The sequence below is a fragment of the Camellia sinensis genome, chromosome 14, assembly GCF_055761805.1.
Source record: "Camellia sinensis isolate YWXY chromosome 14, ASM5576180v1, whole genome shotgun sequence".
NCBI classification, from domain to species: domain Eukaryota; kingdom Viridiplantae; phylum Streptophyta; class Magnoliopsida; order Ericales; family Theaceae; genus Camellia; species Camellia sinensis.
Window position 1 is genome coordinate 43,227,463 of NC_138974.1, and position 13,770 is coordinate 43,241,232.

The window sequence follows — 13,770 nt, forward strand, 5'->3', positions numbered from 1 at the left end:
TGTCCAACCACAGACGTCGAAAAAATTGTCGTTGTCAGTGATCAGCTTGTGGACCAGTGGTGGTGGATGTTATGAATAGATAAGTAGATTAAGTGGATATATAAATGACACGTGAACAAATAGTGAGATAATACGTGAATAAACAAGTGACATGAACATATAGGTAAAGGTAAAATGGTCTTTTAAATTAGGATAAATTACAAATATATTCTTGAAGTTTGATTAAAATATAAATAGTCCTTGTGATTTTGAAAATTACATCACACCCCTTGAAGTTTTTAATTTCATAATAAATCGTCCATTTTATTAATAAATCATCAAGTCAATTAATAGTTTTTAATGATGTTAAAAATATGTTTCAATTAATAATTTAGGTAATTTTATTATTGTATAGAAAAATAATTATGAATTTCATTTTTTTAATTAATTCTGTTAAATAAAAAATTCTAATAAAGGAGTATTTGTAATTTTTTAAGCTATAGGGGGCAATCTATGTTTTAAGCAAATCTCAAGAGATGTATTTGTAATTTATCTTTTAAATTATAATTGTTATTTTAGGCCAAAAGGATACAACATTTAACTAGCAGGATAGTTCGATTGACCAAAATTCCTAAACATCACTAAGAGGTCAGGGGTTCGAATATTTCCATTTGCGTGGGTAGATCTTATTCTTTATGTATTAATTAAGATTTTCTATCTCACATTGAAAGTTTCTTTTATTGTATTTAATTTTTATGATTGTAATGTATTGAATTTTATTGTAATATCTCATATGAGTCTAATCTATAATAAATAAATATAAAAAAAAAAATCAGAGAAAAAGAATAGAGCATTTTAAAAATTAAGGCTAAGTTTGACATGTTTCAAATAATTTATCTTTTTATCTTCTTTTCATCACATCATCTTCCTATTGCTTTACATATCTTTTCATAAAAAGATAAAAAATACACTTATTTAGGTCATTCCAAACAACCTCTAACTTTTGTTCCAAGTACATTTCAAACCAATAAATATCACCATATAAACCTTGCCCTAGCATCATATAACTACCCCTTCACTCTCTTAGATTTTCTAACTCAGAAATGCATGAACCCCATCGATGTACAGTATGCACGAACGCTCGTAATCAAATCAAATGTCGGTCTTGTCTGACATTTATTGATCATTTTAAAAAGGTATTTACAAACTCATTTTATAAAATTTATTTAAATTATAAATTATTTTTTATAATTTTAAAAATTATATTATATTTTTTAAATTCCTAAGTTCATAATAAATAGATATTTTTATTAATAAATTATCAAATTAATTAATAATTTTTAATAATATTAAAATTTTATTTTAATTAATAATTCAAATAATTTTATTATTATATAAATAAATAATTAAAAATTTTACTTTTTATAATTAATTCTATTAAACAAAAAAATATTTATTATTTTTAAATCACAAAAAATAATCCGTATTCTAAACAAACTTAAAAATTTGAAGTTTAACCACGATGGACAGTTCTGATTACCTATGATTATTTTTAAAAGTTTAACCACGATGGACAGTTCTGATTACCTATTACTGTCCTCATGGCATATTGTTTTAGTAGACCCACTAAATCAACGGTCCTAATTCAATTAGGGCATTGATTAATGAAACCGCAGCTTTAAAATAAAGCGACTAGTTCTATTCAGTCTCCTCTCCACAGATCTATATCTATTTCTTCGTCTTCTCTCTCTCTCTCTCTCTCTCTCTCTCTATATATATATCTCTATCAAATCTCTATATCTTTCTATCTCTATATCTATCTCTACGACATTGTAATCTCATCTATTAATCTCTTTCTCTGAAACTTTATATATATATATATATATATTTCTCGCTTTCTGTAAAGAAAAATTAAAGATATATACTTTTGGGGAATTGAAAATATAGACGGAGATAAGAAAATATTTATTCTGGTTGTAAACTCTAGGATTTGATATTTGGAGTTTTGAAGATTGAAGATTTTATTACTTTGTTGATGATCTGAGATCGAATCGGTGTTCTGAGAGAGGGCAAAGCGATATCTGTTTTTGTTTTTTCTTGCGCCAATGGCGAGTGGGTACCCAGCTGCTGTCAGTGCTGCTCAGGTGATTCAATCAAAGAACCCACAGAACATCTCGTTTCGATGGGTTTGATGTTTATGTTTTAATCTTTTTTCTTTTTAATTATTTAATTTAATTGTGTAGGTTGGTTCATACTTCGTTGGACAGTACTATCAGGTTCTTCAACAGAAACCTGATTTTGCTCACCAGTTCTACACAGATGCAAGCACGATGATTCGGGTTGATGGGGATTCGAGTGAGTCTGCTTCGGCTATGTTGGTAATGCTTTGAATTTTTATTTATTCTTTCAATCCTACTTCTATATATATATATATATATATATTAAATATTTTAATTTGATTGATGTTTTATCGGGGACAGAACTTTAAAACCTAATTGGGTTTGCATTGTTGTCTGAAACCCAATGTTGTTTTCCACTCTGCAGTTTTAGGGGGTGGGGATTTGGTTTCTATTCTTATTCTAAGATTGTTAAAATCTTAGATTTTTTCACTGTTGTGTGGGCATGAATGATAGAATTTCTATTTTATTTTATTTTTTTGAAATCAGAGAATGATTCATATAAAAAAAATTTAAGTTGGAAGAATCAGGGATGTGATCAATGAGAAATTTTGAGGAAGTTTTCTTTGGTTTCTGATTCTGACAGCTTCTTCATGTTATTGGTCGCATATAGAGGAATGTAAAGATCCTTATTTTCTAGAAGGTCTATTAGTTTCTATTGACATAAATTTATTGTTCGAGTGTGCAGTGAAAAATATGCATCGCAACCTACTTTGAATTTTTGCTTTCCACGGAGGCTATTTGTGTTTTTTGCGCCTGGTATTTATGGGAACATAAAAATAAAACAGTGGTGCTACATTCACCAATTAATGTACACACTAGTGTACCAACTGACTCCACTTATTATACAAATTACAAATACCGAAAACCTCTAAAATTATGCTACATCATCAGTTAATATACTAATTAGTACATTAATTGGTTCATATAGCATTATTCAAAATAAAAATACATTGACGGTTGGATTTGTGGTCTTTGCACCTTAATTTTGTAGTAGTTAAATTATTAACTAGCAAAATCTCAGGTGAGCCTGCAACTAATAATGTTGTCCCCTATCTATTGATGCTACTTATCTGCTGTTAATTGATATGGATTATATGCATTTGAAGTTGTGAGTTACAAGTGTACTTCTCAGTGGATAATTAGGAAATACACTTCCATCTTATCTTAAATTTTGTTCATTATTTTTATAGGATATCTGTGCTTTTATGTGTTATTTGTGGGCTTGCTGAATTCTGCTTAAATTTGATCACATCGTGTGGCTCCTTGTATGTGATCCATAAAATATAATTATTCTCTCATTTTCTGCAGCAAATTCATTCGCTTATCATGTCTTTAAATTTTACCGGAATTGAGATCAAAACAATAAATTCTCTTGAATCTTGGACTGGAGGTGTTCTTGTGGTGGTTTCGGGTTCTGTTAAAGCCAAGGATTTTGGTGGCAGGAGGAAGTTTGTGCAGACTTTTTTGCTTGCACCTCAGGAGAAGGGTTACTTTGTTCTGAACGACATCTTTCACTTAATTAACGAGGATGTAGTACACCAACATACAGTGCCCATATTTTCAGAAAGCAAAATTGACCCGCAGCTACCGACCTCAATTCCTATTCCAGAGCCGCCAGGTATTATCACTTGATATTGATGGATTGTAAAAGTTGAACATTTGTTAAATATAATCTGTGTCTCGTAATGTAATTTTTGAAATTGGACTTGTGTAATTGTCAAAAACTGCTATGTCAAGGTGACTTCTGACGTGCTTTTGACCTACCCAAGAAGTCTTATCCAGTCCTATATGGTTTCGATAATAGGCTGTGGAACTAAGAACGGACACGGACACAGACATGGATACGGATTCAGATTCGGACACGGACACGGACACAGATGCAAACACTGGACATGGCGATTTCAAAAAAATAGAAACACGGACACAGCGGGGACACGACAATAAAATATGTTTTCATATATTTTTATTTGCTATCTAGATTAATATTACATCCACAAATAATCAATAGTAACAAAAATTAAGCTCTAATTCTATATATATTTTTTTTAAAATATTTTTAAATTAACACTTACAGTTTATATATTTTTTTATGGGTGATCTGTTAAGTATTTAAATCTAAAAAAAAAAAAAATAAACATTAAACATTCATCAAAAGAACTAAATAAAATGGGGAAAAAGACAACTTGGTATGTCCCTAGAGTGTCTTCGAAGTGTCCCTGGCGTATTCCTAAAAATAAATTAATTAAATAACACGCCATGTGGTGTATCTCATATGTGTCCTTGAAGTGTTTCCGAAGTGTCCGTGTGTCCGACACGGATACGGCACTTACTTTGAAATGTTGGTGCTTCATAGCTGTGGAAATTTTAAAAGTTATGGAAAGGGGATTCACAAGATTGTGTATGCTTCTATGTATTTGTTTGGTCGGCTTTAAATCAACAAATTATTTTTTACTTTAACCTATTTAAATGCAGGAGTATCTACATTTAAGTCCATAAGTTCTGCAGTCTGCAGAGAGTGAAAACTTTCCATTTAAGGATTATGCGTGCTTGTGCTGCATGCATGTGTGTTTCCCAATTTTTGGGTTATTGAATTTATTAAATGGATTAAAATTAGAATCCAGTTCTGTGACTGTCGGACATAGTCTCTTTGTTTACATTGCCTATCAGTTCTCAATAGTTTTGAGATAAAGTGATGGTTTTTTTTTTTCATAGATTTTTTTTTTTTTGTATTTATTTTTATGCTGACTAAGATAATGGGTTTAGCAGTTTCCGACTATGGCTTAGAGGCAGAGGCCAGTGAGTTTGTGAACTCAGTTCATATAGACGAGGATGATCCAGTTGATGAATACAGTTACGAAGAGCAGCTGCAACAGCAACATCAACATCAACATCAACAGCAACAGCAACGGCAACAACAGCAGCAACAGGAAAGTCCAGAAACTGACACAGTGTTGGAGGAAACTCCTGCGGAGGATTCAGCTGATTTTCTTCAAAATGTGGTGGAAGTTGTGCCAGACTCTTCACATTCTGTTGAGGAACCTGTCGGAGAGCCTCCAAAATTTACTTATGCATCTATAGTATGCACCCTTTCCACTTTCCATATATTTTGTCTGCCCTTCATATCTTCAAACACCTAAAATCTAAGTTAGTTTCAACTATTTTGCTAACTAAATTTTATTGTTGGATAACTGGAAATACGTGGGAGCTTTTTTTAAAACTGCCCATGCAGTGTCAGTTTCTGGACACTATGTTCAACAATTATGTGGTTTCTTTTAGACCCACGGAATTTTTTTATTTTTATTTTCATTTTCTTCAAGGTGTAGGAGGAGAAAAATTGAAAAGCAATTCAAGAATGTCTAGGTATCAAATCTGATGTCTAGGTACATACCAGCACCTGGACATGCCGGGCTGAGTCGATGTACATTGATGGTGCATTAACAATCTATACAACTGTGTATGCATGTGGCATTGTTTGGTGTCGTTTTCAAGATTTTTGTTTTCGTTTTCATTTTCATTTTTGTGTGAGAACAGTTTTCAAAAATCCAGTAAACAATTCGAATGTGTTTATACTTTCCTAAAAAGAGGGTGTTTTTAGAAAACTTCTCAGAAAATAGTTTTTGGGAATAGTTCGCCAAAAAAGTTACTTTCTATTTTGTATGTAGTATAGAAAACAAAAATAATAATAAAAAAGATACCTTACACACCTTTTTCACTTACTAGTGTTAACAATTGTTTACCTTGATGTCTTATATGTCTTGCTTTTCTACTATTTGTTTCTAATATTGGAAACTTGAAACTTGAAACTTGAAAGCTGCGAGCTCCTAAAGGGCAATCTGTTCCACCAGTGGTTCCTCGTCCATCTTTTACTAAGAGCATCCCACCTCCTTCAGAGTGGCATCATGTACAGCCTGCTGCTCAGCAGTCAAAGAGCGTGCCTGAGTCTAGTTTCGAGGCAGTAGAGGAAAATCCATCATTAGAAGAAGGTGATTTTGCCCCTTTTTTTTAATTATAAATAATATTGTTTATTGTTTGACTTCTGACATAGTTGTATGGTAACATCTCGTTGTCCAACTCTGCCAAGTTTTATCAAATTATTTTTTATAAGAGAACAATAATGGCATGTTTTGGTTCGTTACTTGGAATCAATTTAAAATCTATTGTCAGAACTATTTACCTTTTTTGACTCCCCAAAGTGATTAATTATACTGCAACCTTGCTACAAACAAGGTTTGTTAGGAAAGCCAAATCTAAGGCCTGTTTGGTTTAGTTTTAGAATAATGATTTGAGTGTGGAGTTGTATTTTGAGTTTTTGAATCATGATTTGAAAAAAGAAAATTTGTTTGGTTATGAGTTTTGAAAATAGTTTTGGAATGATTTGTAATTTTTTTTATTATTTTTATTGATTGATGTATAGAATGTGAGAGAATGTGAGAGGAGAGAGGAGAGATGAGAGAGAAAAAGTGATTGATTGATTGATTAATAATAATAAATAAATAAAGAGAAGTGAGGAGTTTTGAAAGTAATTTTGAGCTGTATTTTAAAAATATGTTTGATTAACATGTTTCATCCAAATTATGATTTGAAAATTATTCCAAACGCTACCTAATACTACTCATCTACATTTTGATAATGATTTCTACAAATTTTTATGACTTGATATATGTTGGTGACTTGAGACAGTGTTGGGATTGGCTTCAAATTCATATCACTTGCATCATGTTACCTTTTCATTAGATAACTTATTTTGCATTTTAAAATTTTAATTCATAATAATTTCAGTGAGCCACATTGATTATTGAATTTATATTTTCAGGTGAATTGAAATCTGTCTATGTGAGGAACTTGCCCTCTAGCATTTCTGCTGCTGATATTGAACAAGAGTTTAAGACCTTTGGGAGAATCATGCCTGATGGCGTGTTCATCAGGAACAGAAAGGTCAGCTTTTTAATCTATGCCCTTGATTCATGTGCCTTACCTGAAAGGAATCTGAAATAGATTTTGATGTTGTAGGACATTGGTGTGTGCTATGCCTTTGTCGAGTTTGAAGATCTCCAGGCTGTTCAAAATGCAATCAAGGTTTGGATTTTTTTTTTCATGATTGCAATTAGTATTAGTCTTGTTTTAAAAAAATTGATGTTGAAGTGGATGTCTTTATGTTTGATGGCAGTCGTTCTAGATCAGCATGTGCTGACCCCATAGTTGAGCTGTAATCTTGGAAGCATAGACATTCCAAAATGGGTGTTGTGCCTGTGTCCAACGGGTGTTGAACATGGACACGGCACGCACGGGCTGTCCACGTGTTGGACATGCTGTGCAGCATGTCAAATTTTACTTATTATTTTTTTATGGGACACGTGTATTGTGTCTGCACAAGCCTCGTGACACCCTTTTTATTTTTTATTTTTTAATTTCGTAATTTTATAATTTTTGCAAGTTGATTTGGGATCAGAGTAAAATAGAGGGGAGAAATTGGAGGGAAAAAAACAAAAAAAAATACACCAATATACACAACGATGCCTCTCATCTCTTTTTTGTCCTAAATTTATGTTCATATAAAAGCTATTTTTTGTTGTATCATGGCCGTGTTTGTATTCAAATTTATTTTATTTTATTTGTGAAAATTGCTGCATCTTGTGCCCTTGCTGTGCTTCTTAGATTGTTTTGTTTTGGATGCCATTAGTTTTGCTGCCTGTTGTGCATCTCAAGTTCACCTGTGAAATTTGTTGCAGTTGTATGGGGATGGAGTTATTGAAATCTGTTTCCTCCTCCTTGATTGCTCTCAAGTTATTAACTTGATGCCACACGTTCTTTATATTGGATTCTTAAAGAACCTGCTATCAATGTTTTTAATATTATGAGTTTTTCTTTCTTTTTATCCTGGATTTTGTCTTCTGTGAATCCTAATGAATTTTGAAAGAGTCAATTTTGCTATCTTTGCTTTTTTTTTCTTCTTCCTCCCATTTTTGTGGGTATAATCTTGTGTTCTTGTTTACTTTTTGTAGGCATCTCCATTACAGTTGGCTGGAAAGCAAGTCTATATAGAGGAGAGGAGAGCAAACAGCAGTGGTGCTTCCCGAGGTGGTGGCAGTAAGTCTCAAACTGTTTTCCTTTTAATCTGTCTGATATTATCTTTTGAAGTCTCTATTGAAGAGGTAATTTTGGGACTTCTTGTTATTTTTTAGCAATAGCAAGAGTTGTAACCTATGTTACACGGACTCTTTGAAATTTCGGAGGTACCCGTGTCGACACGACACGACACGGGTACGGGTGCGGGATACGGCCGGGATACGGCTCATCACAAATGGATACGGCTATGTTTTTCCCTACATACAGAAGCAACGAAATAGCCCTAAATACAGAAGAGAGGAAAGAGGTGAGAGCAAGAACCTGGTCGCCGACTTCTCTCTAGTCGCAAGCTTCGATCTCACCCCAATCGATCCTTCACTCTTGATCTCGTCTCATGTTCTTTCGTCTCTCGATCTCTCCTGGTCTGTCGTCTCTCGATCTCCTCTTCTCTCCCGTACTGCTCTCGATCTCCTCTTCTCTCCCGTACTGCTCTCGATCTCCTCTCGACCTACCATATCTGTCTATCTATTCGTATATCTATCTATTATTATAATAACTATAATAATATATAATAATAATAATAACAGTTAATAATTATAATAATAACTATTATTATTATATATTATATATTATATAATAATTATTATATAACATATAATATATTTATAAGATAATATATACTTATATATATTAATAAAAAATAAATAAATGCATGTATGTAAAATAAAATAAAAAAATTTAATTAGAACACATTGTTTAAAGAATATAATAAATAAATTAAATAATTTATTTATATTAAAATAAAAATATTACAAAAAATATATATATAATATAACTCATCTTCATAGATTTTTATTTGTTATTTATATAATATAACTCATCTTCATATAATAAATATATATATTTTTTTAAAATTATTTAACGTATCCCCGTACCTGTATCCAAATTTGGATATATATCCACGTATCCTTAATTTTTAATTTTAAAGTGTTCGACCCCTAGATACGCACCCGCACCCGATACCCGTACCCGAGTCCGTGTAACATAGGCTGTAACTAACCCATTGGAGAAGCTCTAAAACTTTATGACATCTTCTGTTTGTAATTCATTTTCTTCTCTTACCCGTTGACTTTTCATTCTCTCTCAAATTTACAATATTTGTTTTGACTTGACATTGCATATTGCTTGCAAATTTCCTACTCGAGGCTTATGCTTCTCTTTGTCAATTTAAATCAATGATTGGCACTGCAATTGAATTGATCTGTTGATGTCTAATTTAGGGACTAATTGAGTCTACCAAGATGCAAGCACTGTTTCATGGGATTACAGATTGCTTCTATTTTTGATATTCGTCTAACAAAATAGGGTTAAAAATATCGTTAAGAGTTTTGTTGACAATCCTTTTGCCTGTGAAATTGTCTTGACCAGGAAGGGGAAGAGGCAGAGCAAGTTACCAATCTGAGGCTCCCAGAGGTCGTTTTGGTGGTCGGAGTTTTGGCAGGGGTGGCAATCAAGATGGGGGTGACTTCAACAAATTTGGAGGCAATGGTTTCGGTGGTTTACAATGAAAGGGTCATTGGAAGTAGAGTCACATCACAACATAGAATTTTGGGCTGATAGTGTTCCACTGCCTGCAGTTTCATCCATGTTTTCATGGAAACATGTTTTCTTGGTTTGTGTCCTGTTTTGCACGGATGCTTGTGAGAGACATGTTTATTCTATTTTGTTCTGTGGTTTCAGGTATGCTTTTTTCCCCATTGATTTATATCTTTTCATTCAAGAGGGAATACTTGTCAGACTTTTGAGTGAGATATTATAAGAAAAGTCATGAAATTCTGGTTTTATGGGTGATGGTATTTTTTTAATTAGATCTTGTTTTGTTTGTCATTAGCGTGTTTCAGCATTTGCAATAATGGATCAGTAGAATCCAGTGAAAATATTCATTTATTATAAGGAGAGCTCTTGTAGTACAGATGGCACCCTTCATGAATTAAACCAAGTACTATTTTTTTTGCCTGTTTCTAAAAAAATACAAGAACATAGAAATAATCAACTTATGCTGTGTCATCGACAATTCAAGAATTTGTCATACAATCACAATCCCTGCTTTGCTAGGCTTGAGGTATCTAAGCAGTTGTAGAAGCCACGGTTCTGTTATAGAAATGCGAGGGCAGAGCACTAAGATCATTCGGTGCATCATCTTCATCCTCGTCTTCCTCTGTTTCCCAGAGGAAGTTAGCATATGCTGCTTGAACGTGGCTGAAAAGAAAAAAATAAATCAGGACTCGGCTCGACTTCTGTTGAAAGTGCATCCAGATAACAGAGCTAAAAAATGAGTGTGTGTATTAAAGATGGTGAAGGATTGGAAAACAAACCTATCCTCAGGGGCAGCTTGAACTGCTCTTTCAAAGTAGCTTAAAGCTCTGCCGTGGTCATGATGGAGCTCCCATACCAATTTAGCATATTGTGATAGTACTTCACCATCTTTAGAATCTGATAGGATAGCTCTAGAGTAGTATTCCTCTGCCCTTGGTAAGTCTCCTTTCGACTGCCCAAAGAAATATGTGCATGGTTTTAGATAGGGGTGTAATCGGTTTGGTGTGGTCGGGGTTGAGGCAAAATTTACTAGTGAGCCAAACCCCTGTTTTGCTAGTTAAGAAACTGAAACTGACTGTATATTATGGTTTGGTTTTATTGATTGATTGATTGATTTATTTATTTAGTGTGAATCAGTGATTTACAGGAGGTTTTAAGAGTTCTATAGAAACCTGTAGAATTCCCAAATGAGGGTGAGGGTTATAAATGCCTCCCTCCCAGTACTTATCATTGCAAATCATATAATTATTTTCTAATAAACCCTCTGTACTTTATGAAAAAATTGTCTCAGGCAGTTGGTTAGTTTCGATGGGTTGTATCTTACACTCCTAGTTTTTTACATTTAAAATTGATATGTCATAGAATTAGTCGAGAATTATTCAAGAATATCAAGTAAGGAACAATGAAAAGACAGAGCAAGGGAGAAAGGACTCACTTCATATAGAAACTGAGCATAATTCCTCAAGAACAGAGGGTTGCCGGGATTATCCTCCACCAGCTTCTTGTAATGCTGTTCTACACCGGGGCCATTGCCATCGCCATCATCCCTCCCAAAGGCTACAGGTATAAAATCTCCACCACCTCCACCTCCACCTCCATTATAGTCACCTCCACCACCAAAACCAATATTAGCACTGTCAACTCCAATCCCTCTTGTAAGATACATCCCTGAATTATGCTCTGTTTTCGTTTCCGAGCTTAACGCCCCATGTGCATTCAAAAATCTCATTTCATTATTCAAACCCATGTTCTGCTTCTCAAAATTCAATCCACTGCCTCTCGCGGCTATGGAGTTCTCAAAAAACCCATCGTATTCCTCCGATTGTTCTCTCTCTTCTTCTTCTTTGTCATCATCTTCCTCATCACTGTCTTCTTCATACCAATTTCTTTCATGGTGAAACGAGAAAGATGGGATTGTTTCCAACATAGAGCTATGCGTTTTATGCGGAAACTTCTTGGGTAGGTTTGAAATAGAGAATTCATCGGGGTTGCACGAGGGATTGTCTAATCCTTCCAGGTTTCCTTCAGACTGAGCCCTTTGAAAGCCATTCTCAGAGCGTTGGGTACCAACAGAGGATTCAGCGATTGCCGGAGAGATGGGAGACGAGTTGCATGAAAATGTGTAGTGGTTTAGGGGCCCAGCTTGGTGGTGAAATGAGAGCTTCTTGTGGTTTTGGTGAATTGTGGTTGGTGGGTGTTTGATGGTGGTGGTGTGGGGTGGTGGTTCAGAGTTGTGGTGGCTGGGACTTTCTGAGAAGGAAGAGAGGAGGGATCCAAGAACTGGTGTTGAAGAGCTCCTTAGCAACATCTTCTCTTCTTTGATATTTTCCCTAGCTTTAATGGCTCTATTTTGTTAGGTTGGATATGGAGTTCTGTGAAGAAGATAAAAAGGTTAAAAATTAGAAGGAAAAAAAGAAGAAGTGATATTAGCAACCTACCTAACTTTAATTTGATATTTTTAGAATTTGGACCACTTAGCATGATATATCAAATCACCACCCCCCAAAAAAAAAAACTTAGCATTATATTTTTAGAATTAAAAATAATTATTTTGTTCAAAAAATAAGCTTGAGTTAAGATTTGGAGTCAGTTTATTTTTTAGGTTTAGTTTAGGATGAGAAATGTTATATTACTTAATAAACTTCAAAATAAAATATAAGAAAAATGGGTTTTAGATTCAAACATTTGTTAAAAGGCTCAAAATCATTTACAATTAGATTTTATTAATGAACCAAACTCAAATAATTATTAGAAGATTCAATTTCATTAAGTAGCCTTCCCATCTATCTCTATAAATATTTTGACCCCTTATATATCGGACTAAAGTTAGTAAGTTTTGGGAGTTAAGAGTCGAGTTTGGAATGTTTGTATTAGATTTGATGTTGGCCTAGACGGAGCTTAAGATGATACATGTATATATCTGTGATTATGTACTAGAACATCGACCCAAACCAAACATGACCTTATCGATGCCAACCCCTTAGTATCGATGCCCTTCTTGGAAAAACATGGCATATGAGAGAGAGAGAGAGAGAGAGAGAGAGAGAGAGAGATACCTGTTTTGAGATGCAAAAGGGTCCTCCTAATAATCCTCAAATCAATTGCTATGACAGTAGAAGAAGAAACCTCACCAAACAATGTAAACAAAATGCAAGATGGTGAAAATATATATATAACTGGGGAAGGTAAGCTAGATAACTGGGGAAGGTAAGCTAGTTAATCATTGAATTGAGTTGCAGAAACTTCCATGCATGTTTGATTTGGATTCTCTCTCCTCAACCTTCATTTCCCTTTTACCATACATTGTAGATATACACATCAGGATGGGGAATATTAGTGTTTGTATGGTGGAGAAGAGATCACCAATCCATCCAGTTGTTTATAAGAGAAAAAAAAAAATCAACTTTGGTCTTTTTTGAAGGTGTGGAAGAAGAGTCATACCTCACATGTTTCTTTCTTTTTCTTCTTCTTCACATGTGAGGCATATGGTCCGTTGGATGCTAATGAAATAAAAAATAAAAAACTTCTGGAAAAAAGAGACTTTTTTGCCTTTCCTTTTTTCTTGGAAGGTACTTGTGCCCTACAGCCAATGTTTATTTTCATAGACACGTAGACGGCCTTTGCACCGTACATGTGGCAAAAGGGTTGGCATTTGGACAATTATGTGAGAATGGTTCTTTTTGGCTCGACTTATTGAGCTATATATAACCTTCTTTTTTTTAAAAAAAAAAATTTATGTGTAGGTGTTTGATATAGTATTTGTTTATAACTTATGAATGAGATAGAAATAATTTAAATAAATTAAAAAAATTAATTATCTGAAGGTTGAAGGATGCTACTTATCATTTTTATTTTCTAATTATTAAACTTTTGAAAAAAATTACATCAAACAAGCTCAATATCATCTTGAACAAAGCACTATGCGATTGGTTTTAACCAATTATTGGAT

General features: G+C 33.5%; 2 protein-coding genes and 1 long non-coding RNA gene across 4 annotated transcripts; 1 reads left to right on the top strand and 2 right to left on the bottom strand.

The window, feature by feature from the left end:
• Positions 1 to 1,626: 1,626 nt before the first annotated feature.
• On the top strand, positions 1,627 to 10,069 carry LOC114312497 (nuclear transport factor 2). 2 transcript variants are annotated; one of them, XM_028258737.2, is made up of 9 exons: positions 1,627 to 2,123; positions 2,223 to 2,357; positions 3,468 to 3,777; positions 4,923 to 5,236; positions 5,971 to 6,142; positions 6,973 to 7,094; positions 7,170 to 7,235; positions 8,162 to 8,246; positions 9,654 to 10,069. In XM_028258737.2, exons 1-9 carry the CDS (start codon positions 2,085 to 2,087, stop codon positions 9,791 to 9,793), a joined length of 1,383 nt encoding a protein of 460 aa, XP_028114538.2. In that variant the 5' UTR covers positions 1,627 to 2,084; the 3' UTR covers positions 9,794 to 10,069. The 2 variants fall into 2 exon arrangements, with proteins under 2 accessions (XP_028114538.2, XP_028114539.2); XM_028258738.2 differs by having other exon boundaries at positions 4,926 to 5,236.
• Positions 7,492 to 9,656, bottom strand: LOC145807768 (uncharacterized). Its single transcript, XR_014351135.1, has 2 exons — positions 9,282 to 9,656; positions 7,492 to 8,360 (listed from the first exon to the last, which is right to left on the bottom strand). It is a non-coding gene; the product is annotated as an uncharacterized LOC145807768 (long non-coding RNA).
• Positions 10,070 to 10,151: 82 nt separating the features above from the next.
• On the bottom strand, positions 10,152 to 13,338 carry LOC114312498 (uncharacterized). Its single transcript, XM_028258739.2, has 4 exons — positions 12,878 to 13,338; positions 11,257 to 12,193; positions 10,601 to 10,773; positions 10,152 to 10,484 (listed from the first exon to the last, which is right to left on the bottom strand). The coding sequence occupies exons 2-4, from the start codon at positions 12,127 to 12,129 to the stop codon at positions 10,352 to 10,354; spliced, it is 1,179 nt and encodes a 392-aa protein (XP_028114540.2). The 5' UTR covers positions 12,130 to 12,193; positions 12,878 to 13,338; the 3' UTR covers positions 10,152 to 10,351.
• Between the last annotated feature and the right edge of the window lie 432 nt (positions 13,339 to 13,770).

What these genes read in the sequence shown, in the direction of transcription:
- LOC114312498 (XM_028258739.2), bottom strand. Translation starts at nt 12,129, where the DNA reads ATGTTGCTAAGGAGCTCTTCAACACCAGTTCTTGGATCCCTCCTCTCT. An exon ending in ATGCTCAGTTTCTATATGAA is followed by an intron (nt 10,774 to 11,256) that starts GTGAGTCCTTTC and finishes TTCTTTGGGCAG; the next exon opens with TCGAAAGGAGACTTACCAAG. An exon ending in CAAGCTGCCCCTGAGGATAG is followed by an intron (nt 10,485 to 10,600) that starts GTTTGTTTTCCA and finishes TTTTCTTTTCAG; the next exon opens with CCACGTTCAAGCAGCATATG.
- LOC114312497 (XM_028258737.2), top strand. Translation starts at nt 2,085, where the DNA reads ATGGCGAGTGGGTACCCAGCTGCTGTCAGTGCTGCTCAG. An exon ending in CTGCTGTCAGTGCTGCTCAG is followed by an intron (nt 2,124 to 2,222) that starts GTGATTCAATCA and finishes TTAATTGTGTAG; the next exon opens with GTTGGTTCATACTTCGTTGG. An exon ending in TGCTTCCCGAGGTGGTGGCA is followed by an intron (nt 8,247 to 9,653) that starts GTAAGTCTCAAA and finishes TGTCTTGACCAG; the next exon opens with GAAGGGGAAGAGGCAGAGCA.